Here is a 12749-nt window from a genome sequence, read left to right on the forward strand (position 1 = left end):
ATTCTCTTCTCTTTATTCGGCCGAAAAGAGATTCTCTCCTCCTTTAAAGCTTCCTATTCTGCAGCCTCTCAGCGCCGTAATCTGCGTCCCTATTCTACCCCGAGGCCACATAGAGGCTCATATTGTGTGTCTGCTGTGGGAGCAAAGTCGCTGAGAACGCTCCACGTTTCAGAGGCCCTGTTTTAGGCTGTGTGTCGGCTCCGGTTACCCCGCCTCTCTGCCTCTTCCAAGGCACACGGGAGTCTTATTCTACCCAGGGAGCTCTTGTCTTTGTGCTGCCAAATATTGTCAACCGTTGGACAATAAAGGAGACCAATCTCTCGCAGCTCTTTGAGGCGTCCTTCTGCCAGGAGAGCAGCATTGTTACGCCGAGGCAGCAGAGCATGACGACTTGAAGTCCTCTGTGAGAGGAAAGGAAGGTTGTTGCCGAGACCAGAAGAGAGATTCCTGCAGACGATGAAGGAGTTTGTTTCGTCCTAAGAATGCAAGAAACACAAAAATGTCTCTGGAATTTTGCAGGACGTGCGAAGCTCTCAGGTCGCACAGGGTTTCAGCAGGACTTCAGTGACTATGTTTCAATCTATCTATCTTAATCGCAATATATCCTGACCGCATATTGAAGTCCCGAGAAGGCATTCAAAACCAAGATCTCGTTCGACCTGCAGCTTTCACACATCTCCGTGATCTTTAGCTGCGGAAAAACCTTACAGAAATATTGCAGTTAAAAGTTTAATACTTCCTTTATCACCTACACACTATGAAGGAAACATCGCTGGACCGACTGCAATTCCAAATGTGGCTACGACTTTCTCAAAATGTCTCCACCGATAAATAAACAACTATTCACTGATATCAGACCTGAAATCCTACACCTAGTTGGAGACTTGTTAAGACAGGACATTTCAGTCCGGAGACCTTGATCAGAGATAATTCGACAAACCAAAGAAGTGCCTAAGCAAGATAGACGCTAATCAGTTAAGCAAAGGCCTCAGCGATATGCCTCTTGTATTTTAAGTGAGAAGTTGGTCATTAAAAGAACTGTCACAAGACATTAAAGGAACTGGTTGATATTGAACTGTATATTATGTATTATCACAGTAGTGACTGTTATTTTCTACATATTGATTCTTGTAGGGATGGGAATTTGAAAGCAAATGTATATTCGAATATTCGACCCCCCAAAAAACGGTTAACCGGTTAACCGAAATGTACATATCCTATAAAGAAAAATGTGGGGGAAAAAAAGGCACTGTCGTATATATATATATATACATTGAATTATTCAATTTGATAATCAACTTAGGCATCACTCCCAAAAAAAATGTTTAGAAAAATATTCATAACTCGAATACATGAATAATGATTCGACACCTGAATAATTTTGAATATTCGATTAATCGTTCCCATCCCTAGATTCATTGCTTTTATTTAGGTCTTAATGTCTGCACATGTATACATGTGTCTTTGATTGCATACATATTGTTATATATATTTGTATTTTTGTATTTGTGATTGTGGGAAACGGTATTTCGATCCCTCTGTCTGTACACACAAACCGGAAGATTGACAATAAAGTTGACTTTGACTTCTTGACTGACTTTGATTTCTGTCTTTTTTCCATTTCAGCCAAAAAATGAGTTTACTTGAACGCGTTCGCCTTCCCAGCGCTCGGCAATCGATCGGGTCGGGGAAGAGGCTCATGGGTCCGGCCGACTCCATCGAGGAAAGTCCGTCCAAGGAGCCCAAACCCGCCGGCTTCAGTAATAGAGAACGCTTTCGCACCGCCTTCCGCATGAAGGCCTACACGATGCGTCAGAGCTCTGAAGGTACGCAACAAATAAGGGCTTCGATCGCAAAAATAACGGCTTGGTGTTTGTCGGGAAAATACTGAATGTACTTTTCCAATATCAGAGTAGCACATAACTCAAACACTCAATCCAGCACCAGACACTTTTTACGCTGCTATCTCGCACTAATGTACATTTCCCAAAGATATTGAAGTGACTGTTATATTAGTTGTGCTTTTATTTAGGTATTGTGCATATGTATACATGTGTCGGTTGATTGTGTATATACAGTATAGGATATACATATTTTTATATATATTTGTTTTTTGTATTCGGGATTGTGGGACATTTATTTCGATCTCTCTGTCTGTACACGCAAACTGAAAGATTGACAATAAAGTTGACTTCGACAAAGGTATCCCAACGGTAGCTGTGTACAAAAAAAAAAATTCAGAAAAAACTCAGTATTTTGAACGTGACAGGATGTATGATTGCTAGAAGAACCAGCATACCTCCATCTTGTGACTGTAACTCCATCTCTTGGATATCAGCATGTGAAGGACGCTGTTCAGGAACTAGTTGATGCTCTGTATGTGATGACTCCTTCCCTTCTGGAGAGGATCACAGAGACATGGATCCTGAGGCTGAAGCTCAAGCCGGGGACCAGGGATATTGTTCTAACTGTGTTCTACAAGGTTTCATTTCTAAATGTGGAAACTGGTCCCAGACAATATGGCCACTGTCATTCAAACTGTCTATGGTTTGATTTTCTTTGTCAGATTCTGGAGCCCTGGCAGATTCAGCCATGGAGGAGCGAGGCTTCCCTCCAGATATCCTCATGGAGGAAATGATCCCAACACTGAAACTGGTCATCAGAGCTGTCAGGTCAGGAACTCTAAATCTGCATTTCATGAAGCTCTGTGCCCCTTTAAAGTTTCAACAAAACAGCATTAGAGCGTTTAAAAGATTGACGTTATATTGTTTCATGAGATAAAAATATAGTTGCATGTTATTCGAAGGGATGATGCTATTGGCTATATAATATACTGTGTTGCAGGTAAAACATAATGATGTTCCATAAACCAGAAAGCACTCAGAAACTCCTTGACAGCAGCTATACATCTTGCTTTTGTTGACCTCCAGGTTTCTTTGTCTTTGCTGCAGAGGTGTACTCCAGGTTCTGATAAGTGACAATGGATGTGAATCAGATGTTCCACCTAGAGGGCAGAGAATTTATTTTAGCCTGGGGTTTGAGGTTCCCTGTCGATCCTTGTTTTGTTAGTATTGTGTAAAATGTTGGCAATATAAGTCCTGCAGATGGTTTCTAGCTATTCCACTGATCAACCGTCCATGGTGGGAACGTGCAAAGAAAGCAATGGTCCGACAAAGGCAATACAAAAGAAAACGTACGGTGAAAAACGCTGAAGGTAAAAATAACATTTCAGTGGAAATTACTGCTCAATAAAATCGAAGATGTTAGTTTGCATTTAGATCTGCTCCAGAATACACGTTATGGAAGGACAATGATTTTCTTTTAAATAAGTGTATATGTCAGAAACCCTTAAGGTTTACCAAAATGAAATGGATTTGTATTGATGCAAACCTTTCACCACATTTTACCTGAATTGATAGATTTAGATACAAACTGCTGGAAGACTGAGAAATAAATACAGCACAGAGCATTATAGCAGGAGTACAACAGTTATCAGTGGGAACCAGACAGTGAAGGCCGGCCTTACTCATGCTTACAGTGTGCTGGTAAGTCCATAGGCCACACAGCTGACATCATGCAGGAATTCAATCTATTGTGAGGGCCTGTGAGATGAGTGATTAACCCTGTGAAAGTGCTGCTTCCTTCCACACCATTATTTCAGGGATGAATGGGTCTGAATGGGATTCTCAGACCTGTCGGGTTTTAGTTTCAGGACCCAAGATTTTCCGCCAAACACTGAAGCTCGAGCAGCAACCACAGACACTGGGAAAGGTTGGGTTTAAGTCCGCTCAAAGTGGGAGATCTTTGGGACAAAAGAAGGAGCTCAGTGGGTGGCAGGGTGGACTCAAGTTTGGAGACGACTTTCAAATAACTGATAGATGTCAAGTTTAATCCCAAGTACAATCAGAAAGATAAGGTTTTGGTCTTTGATCCCAGGTACTAGTGTGTAAGTGTGAACTCCTAGTTGATCCTTACTAATTGCTGATTTGGACTGCCAACGATATATAGCTAAGTTAGATCCTGGTTCAATGATGGATTGAAATGGTTTGGAGGGAGTGTATCTTTGAGTCATGAGTGATGGTAAGATGGAGATTAACAGTCAGATTTGATCTCGAACTGGTTGGATTTCACGCTTCCCATTGTCTAGTCGACCTTTGTTTGTTTTGTTGGGTCATGGGTCATGATGGAAACAGGAAAACGGTAGAGGTGGTGGATCCCTCCTAGTTACATTTAGAGTTTTAATTTGGGAACGCCAAACCGTGAACATCTGGCCTGGAAACGCATCGGACAGCGGCCTGGACCAGGATAAGCGGCCATAATTGGATAAATCAAAAAAGCTTTTTACAATGGCTTGGATCTAACAGATAGATAATTTGAATGCTTAGAACTTTGGACATGCCAACATAACAATCTCAACAGGACAAGAACAAGAATTATCACGCTATCAGACAGGTTGTAAACATGCCCCATATTGTTGATTTTAAACTATTTTCCTCACAGGATCATGCAATTCCTCTTGAACAAGAAGCGGTTTAAGGAAACTCTGAGGCCTTACGACGTCAAAGACGTGATCGAACAGTACTCTGCTGGACACCTGGACATGCTCTGTAGAATTAAATACCTCCAGACAAGGTCAGTACCTCGCCAGCTGGGCTAGTTTGTTTGAGTTAAGAAAAGTATCATCTATCTTAAGCTCATTCGGTTTCTGTTCTGCTCAGGATCGACATGATTCTGGCCCCTGGAGCCCCCCTCACTCCAAAAACTAAGAAAACTCAGAAGACGCCCTTTACCTACCCGTCCAATCAGTCACCCAGGTACAGTCACTCTGTTTGAACATAATGAATTGACAAGGTAATCTGATCATTGTAATGCAATATTATATGAAGCACTTTGAATTGCCTTGCCTATATTACAAAGAAAATGACTAACCAACCTGCAAGTACTTCATTGTATTAAAGCTCGTTGAAATGTTAACTATGAATGTATCTTGCTTACATAACCCTAACCCTTTGTCTCGATTCTCTTTAACAGTTAACAGTTTCAATGCTACTGGATGCTGTTTACCTCCAAAGTTGATGCTTTACGCAGATGATACTGTTATTCCCCCTTTAACACATTTTTGTGAAGTCCACCTCCACTAACTGTCCCTGTGTTGCAGGCATGAGGCCGACATTGCCAAAGCCGTGTCCTTGCCAGATGCCGAAGACCAAAGCATGATGGGTAGATTTGTCAGGGTGGAGAGACAGGTGAGGATTCAAGCTTCAAAGCACTGTGTGAGAAAGATAAAGGAACTCGGATGTTTTCATGCATTGGAGATATTGCATCGCAACCTAAAACAAAAGTTTCTAAACAGATTGTGACAGCTGTGGCTATTCAAAGCTAACATTGCTATGTAAAGTCACATTACGTTAGCTAGCTTACGGTTAGCTGATGCTACAACAAAGTTGACATTAGTTAAACTATGAATGTTTCATACCCACTTAACGGGAAGAAACTCAGCTTTCAGACAATATTAACCCGTTTTAGCTAAAAGAAACAAAAGGGTAATAACGAAGGCTCTGAATTTGCCCTGAGCGTAAAAATGCTAACACACTTAGCACAGAAATCATGGTAAAATACCCTTATTGGATCTGCACAAACAAGATATTGATTAGCAAACTGAGATTCCACAGATTCCAGACATATAAGTATCATCACTGAGCGATCAGAACTCGCGGCGAAATGACAACAAACGACAACAACAAAAATAGCTTTACGGAGCCAAAACGGCTAAAAACGTCTTAGCTTTGTTGTTTTCTGATCAAAATGTGTGGTCAATGGCATTAAAACGATAAACACGCTGCTGAAGGTTAATCCATAGGTGAATCCAATGTGTCTGTGTCACTTTGAAATGATTTCTGATAATCCATCATTCCATTTTTATGTCAAAAACGGAGATTTCATATTAGCTGCTAATGATAGCCACCAGAGTGTATCGCAGCTTCCGGTTTTGGGCATTCTGGCTGCGCATCTCTCATTCACCAATGGGTAATGTTTAGATGGATTTTAGGAACCTCCCCTCGATTCTATTGGCTCTAATGGTTAAAAGGAGGTGTCAATCATACGTTTAATGTTATGCTGGTTATGCTTACTTTCTTTCAATTAAGTAACATTTCCAATGCCAGACTTTTACTTGTAACAGTGTGGTATTAGTACTTTTATTTGTATCCATAATTTCCTGGTCTTCTCTAAAGAAGAGGGACCAATGGAAACGTTGTCATGTTGTCATGGAAACATTCATTAGCTAACAATGACATTATTGTTCTATTAATATAAAGGGAGGTCAGGTACTCTTTAAACAGCTGCTAGTTATGGGTACTTTTTACTGAAGTACATTTCGAAGCCTCTTTACTTTTACTTGAGTAAAGAAGTTTAGTCAGTACTTCTACTTATAGTATATATATAGTATAGTAGTATTTTTAAACATGAGTATCTGTACTTCTACTTGAATAAAGGATGTGTGTACTTTTGCCATCTTTGCTCAGGTGGAGGACATGGAGAAGAAGTTGGACTTCCTGGTGGACATGCACATCCAGCACACTGAGCACCTGCAGGTTGACTCCGCCGGCGCCGCCCACATGACCCTGGAGACCTGCGCTCCTGCCGCAAATGGTGAAATCCGGCGGGTTTTCCTCAACTACGCCGAAGCGTTCCCGCACATGGCGTACCAGATCCCTGACACCAAGGGGAATCCGTGTTACGGTCGAGGAAGAGGAGGCAGAGAGGGGACGGGGGTAACCGTTATTAGCCGCTTACCTCCTGAGCATCAACACATTCACCAACGCGACCTTCCAGCCGCCATCCCTACTTACGTTGAGCGTCCCACGGTGTTGCCCATCAGCTCTCTGCAGGATTTATCTGCAGTTCCAGGAAGGACCACAGGGTGGCCGGGGGGTGATTCGCCGCTATCCATGCTATCCGTGAACCACGAGGAGCTGGAGCGGTCGCTAAGTGGGTTTAGCATCTCTGCGGAGAGGGAGGAAGGGGAGGATTTGTCAATGGGGGCCGGGAACGCTAGCTGGACGAAACCCAGACCAAGCTACCTGGCAGAGGGAGAAACAGACACGGATACAGATCCATTTACACCCAGTGGGGGGCCACTCCCACTATCCTCCACTGGGGAGGGGTTTGGTGACGCTGTTTGGAACACGCCACCCTGAGAGGTGTTCGTGCATCATGCAGAAACTCAGAGTTAAGACCTTAAATCCTACCCATGCCTCTAAAACCCAAATTAGTTTGGGTCGAAGCCACCTCTGGACCGTACCATTTGGAGGTAAAAGGCGGGGTTTAATCCACCCTGATGCTGCAAGGTTGTGAGCGAGTTCCAAACTTTTAGAGGTCAAACGCTCTCATCAACCGACCGCCGTCCAGACGGAGAGCCATGGCATCGAGACTGCCCAGGAAAAAAAGGGAAATAACAGACAGTTTGTAAAGTAAAACTCTGTACAGCGCAATCTTCGCAACAACAAAAAAGAACTTCAAAATACATACTATATACACCCAAAAGCTTTATCGCTGCAAAGCCAACCGCACTGCATGTAACGCATGCGATTTTTAGTGTAGACACTGCAAAGTTCAGGATATCAGGAAACGGAAAAAGCGATTGAATGGATACATATACTTGCTATGCCATTTTGTAACACTTATTTTTTATATGAATACATTGTCATGGTTTTTTGCATGGTTTGCATGATAACGCACCGTCATGGGATGGCGCTGGAGGGGGACAATGGAACCAAAAGTCTCCTTTGTCTTTGTTTTGTGTGTCCGATGTGTGTGTGTGGTGTGTGTGTGTGTGTGTGTGTGTGTGTCCGATGTGTGTGTGTGTGAACGAGAGGGACTTGATTAACAAAACACTGGTTGGTTGCTGGCGGTCTTGTTTCACAATGTTTTGCTTTCCTCACTTTGTGCTGTAAAACTTTAAGGATCAGTTTTGAGTTTCTGATCACTTTGTTTTCAAACCACTGTGCTCTGGAGTTGAATGTCTCCACGTAATGCATACAAACCTTCCAGTTGAAAAAAAAAGTAAAAGATTCAATTTGAAACACTAAATCTCTGCTGCTTTGTTGGCACATGAATTCAGGGATACACCGACACCCGTACGTCATTAATTTACAGAAAGTAGCTGAGCGTCTTGAAAAAGATATACCTGTTGATCCAACCAATAAAGACATTTAGAATCAGAAATTTAAAAAAAGTTTAATCTTAAATTTGACACTCTTATAATACACCTACATTTTAATCTTTAAAACCCTATTTGCATCATTGCATCTGGAGATGTTCAATGATCATAGAGGCAATCTTTGTTAAAGTCTAACTGCCCACAATATGTCTGAAAATGGTCAAATACATACAGTATGTGGAGATTAACTTTGTTTTGAGTACAAATTGTCGACGCTAATTTGCAGTATACTCATTCTAGGTAAAGTTCTTATGATGTTAGGTACGAATATTTATCTACAAATCACTCTAATCTGGTTGCAATAAATGTTTTCATGAGCCAGTGTAAACTTGCCTTAGCATCTCTCATCCCTCAATATAGTAAAACAATTAGTGATAAACGTAGAAATATAAACAAATCTGTTGGTAAATTGGCAGAAAATGTGTAAACAAATCCGAATTTACCTTTTACTCCCAAACAACACTTTTTTATAGTAATGCAACTTAAAAACATGAACATTACATAGCTTTTTTATTTAAATTTCTCAACAATACACAAATTACTGTATCGTCCATTGCTGCACTGCGAGCATCTCGAAGGTCCAGTCCTGAACACAAACTGTAAGCAACGACAAATACTTGAAAAACTGAAAGGCACAACGTTTCAGATGAGACAGACGCAAGAAAAAAGTTTTACAGAAGATCACATATAGGCCTTTACTACTTTAGATTTAGGGCCACAATTAAACTGTAATATTGGACAACCAACTATATATACACACATGGATTATTACACAGCTATAGCATGTTAAAGCACCTTCAGAGTCAGGAGAATCTTACAGAGGGGTTTCCACACCGGGCTTCAAGAGGAAGTACTTTGAACTGCTTGGAGTGCAACAGGAAGCCTCAAACGCTTATTTTTGGCAATAATCCAAAATCCAATGAAAAAATCCCATTAGCTTTTTGTCCAGGGATTCCATCTTTTCCTAACTTCCAAAAAAAACATCACCCCTGCATCACCATATGTGCTAAAACTGATTAAGCGTTGACCTCTGGTGCTAGAAAATGAAGCCAAAATGGAATTGCCATAAAGTGCAGTTCCACGATTGACCACTTGAGGCTTCACAGCAGAATTAAACATGCTGGGACAACAAACATTCTCGGCTCTTTAAAATGCTTTTTTGTTTTGTTTAACTAGCCACAAATCTATGCTAAGCTATGTTTTAACTGGTTTGTTTGTGGTCCTTTTTTGATTGTGGTTGCTTGCTGGTTAACATACCTTGAGTACAGCAAGAGAAACGACTTAGTTTGTCAAGTTAAAGGATTTTAACAGGACACTTCAGCCAGTGAAGTATTAATAAACTTCTCTAGTTCATAACATAAATGTGCCTGACTTTATCTAAGTTGTCCTTGAGTTGCTATCTCCACCCGCCTGGTGCTCCAAGCAGGTTAAAACAAGCGCTTCTCTTCACTTACAGCTCCTATTAAAGCCTGTGTGGAAGCAGCTTCCGGTTGTGAATGAACAAGGTGAACCACACACTTAGTTTATTATTATCTATTTATCCTATTGTATTACAATTACTATTCCTTCTTCTACGGAAGCCCATTTAATGATATATTACACAAATAGATTATCTTGCGATGCGGACACAAATTGTCACCACATATAGATGATGATATATCCCTGTAGACATCCATTCATCGTGCCTCTGAAGCGAGAAATGACTCGACACCGTCATTCTGTATTTAGTGTTTCAGTGCCACTCCATCTCACCACACAGGATTTATGAATGTGAGTTTCCTTTTCGGTAGTGATTTGTTTTTAAGCTAGCACACAGCACAGTCTTGCTTTTGTAAAAATGCTGTTTTGTAGCTTCGCGATGCGTTCAGGCTCATTCTCTCAATTCAGACTTACCATGATTTCAGCTGCACAGAAATGTAAAGGTTGTATAATGTTTCTCTTCTTGTGTCTTTATTTATTGCCTTGCACACCAAGTCCCATCTACAGAAAACTGTTGCATTTCTTTCATTTCTTTTACTGCTTTCTTTCTAAATGTGTAGCCCTGTTTCACTTAGAGAACATCCCTGGAATTAACAGCACTGGTTTATTTGTATATACACGGAAAATACTGTTAAATTTAACAATCTAATATTTTGTGAAATTGTTAAAAACTGAATAAATTGTCTTCCAAGACTCAAAGAGACACTGGGAAAAACTGATGCTAGCAAAAGACAGTTGATTACATACAACTATTTACTCCTGACATAAACTGGAAGTCAATCTTCTCAGGAATTCAAAACACATTTGGTCTCCATTTTATCAAGTAATCTTTTATATATGTTCTGACTACATCCTCAGATATTAGTTTCTCTAAATACTTATTGTATTTTCTTGTAAAAAAATCTGAATGATTGCTTTTGTTACATGTCTCATCCAAAACGTTATCCCCAAAATTTAAACGAAATTTTAACATTGATATGACCATTTTTTGCAGTGTGCACAAACCTTTATCTAAGAATTTCAAATGGAGTGCTAGCATGACTTTTTACAGTGTACAAAATGATTCCAATTTATGTTAATTATCTGTCCAGCTGGGTTTTTCAAATGAAATAAATTGTGGGCAAATATCCCCAACATTATGTTTAATTTATTTAGCTGTAAAGGTTTTGTACTATTTTGAACATATTTTGTTTTGCAGTCATTCTCCAGTGACCTCTCGATGTCTAAACTCTCCACTATACTACAGGCAAAATATAAACTGTTAAAAAATTTAACTTTCAAGACAATAAATCACATATTTTAAGCACAATAGAGCAACTTTCGCCTCAATCCAAACACGTTTATGAAAGTTAAATTAGATCACCATGAGATCAAATGCCTCAATAATTATATTCATAACGTAAGAATGTTCTTTTGACTTTTGGCGACTGATCCATGAAACGCTCATGTATTCCCCGTATTTGCCTCTTGGGTCAATACTCTGTTTCCCTGATCTGTTGGAGAGGTTTTAATCAGCCAATGAGGTCACTGGAGGATGTAATCTGTTACCATCACGTCCCGGTAGTTACTGTACCGATACATCAGAACAAGTGTCACTGAACACAACTCAAACGTCTCCAATGGAAACTGCCCCAACCAGCATGACTTCAGTTTGCCATTTACCCCCAATGTGAGTCATAAATACGTACACTATATATATGAAACAGTTGCTACAGAAATTCAAAGATGCGTTCATGTTTATGAAACCTTTAAAATGTCCTCTCAGTAAGCAGAACGATACATGTTGCCTCCGCTCCCCCTCTGCTGGTCTGCTGACCGCCCCCACCCCACGCCTCGTCACCACGGGTGCTCGGGCTTTTAGCTGCACCGCTCCCAGACTCTGGAACTCCCTCCCCCCGCACATCCGACAGTCAGACACCATCACCATGTTCAAATCCCAATTAAAAACCCACCTGTTCAAATCTGCCTACTCGCTGCAGTGCCCCCATTATATGTTTCATGTGTGTCCACTTGACTGTCTCCTCCATGACTTCCTGTTTGTGTTTTTATCTTGTTCAGTTGCCTACTTAACAAATTGTACGGTGTCATGAAAGGCGTCTAAAATAAAATGTATTATTATTATGTTGTTTATTGGAAAGAACCCTTTAATTGTTGATTCAACAATTAGCATTTTGCAGTTTCTCCTTTAAATGTCTTTAAAAACACGTTTATATTTTCCAAAACTCATGAATCCACTTTAAGCATCCTCGCACCACTTTTCCCATTTGTAATAATATTCAATGTTGGGGCTTTCTTTGGAACATAAACGGTGTAAATGGAGAAAGTATATTTATTTAGAATAAGGTTTCAAATTGACAAACAATATCCCAGTGGTGTTTCATCTCTTCTCTTTGCAGCTTGTAAGTGTTCTTTAATTATACACACTTTAATTATTATACACACATGCATTTCCAAACATTTGGACTACCTATGTTGCAAATGTATTATCTTTTCAATTTACACACGGCATCTATTGCACGTCTGTCCGTCCTGGGAGAAGGATCCCTCCTCTGCTGCTCTCCCTGAGGTTTCTCCCATTTTTCCCTTTAAACTGGGTTTTCTTTGGAAGTTTTTCCTTGTACGATGTGAGGGTCTGAGGACAGAGGGTCTAAGGACAGAGGGTCTAAGGACAGAGGGTCTAAGGACAGAGGGTCTGAGGACAGAGGGTCTAAGGACAGAGGGTCTGAGGACAGAGGGTCTAAGGACAGAGGGTCTAAGGACAGAGGGTCTAAGGACAGAGGGTCTAAGGACAGAGGGTCTAAGGACAGAGGGTGTCGTATTGTCATACTGATATTCTGTACACACTGTGAAGACCACTGAGACAAATGTAATATTTGTGATATTGGGCTATAAATAAACATTGATTGATTGATTTAACTATCCGGTAATAACTTCAATGAATTTGGTCGAATTGAGCTCTTGTTTTGACAATAATCTTTCTCCGGTTATAACCCAATGAGCCTCTAATCCCCGCGTTTCTCTTTGTTTCCTGGTGTTGTTTGATACCCAA

General features: G+C 40.6%; 1 protein-coding gene across 1 annotated transcript in view; it reads left to right on the forward strand.

Moving 5' to 3' along the window:
- The window catches only part of kcnq3 (potassium voltage-gated channel, KQT-like subfamily, member 3), a 145898-nt gene extending 133804 nt beyond the window's left edge, over positions 1–12094 (forward strand). Inside the window, exons 10-15 of the mRNA XM_034079002.2 lie at positions 1627–1826; positions 2567–2672; positions 4501–4632; positions 4719–4814; positions 5159–5246; positions 6525–12094. Of these exons, the coding sequence (XP_033934893.1) occupies positions 1627–1826; positions 2567–2672; positions 4501–4632; positions 4719–4814; positions 5159–5246; positions 6525–7199 (1297 nt within the window). The 3' untranslated portion in view covers positions 7200–12094. The remainder of the gene's footprint in view (positions 1–1626; positions 1827–2566; positions 2673–4500; positions 4633–4718; positions 4815–5158; positions 5247–6524) is intronic.
- Positions 12095–12749: the final 655 nt, after the last annotated feature.

This window comes from Pseudochaenichthys georgianus, unplaced genomic scaffold (assembly GCF_902827115.2).
Source record: "Pseudochaenichthys georgianus unplaced genomic scaffold, fPseGeo1.2 scaffold_530_arrow_ctg1, whole genome shotgun sequence".
NCBI classification, from domain to species: Eukaryota; Metazoa; Chordata; class Actinopteri; order Perciformes; family Channichthyidae; genus Pseudochaenichthys; species Pseudochaenichthys georgianus.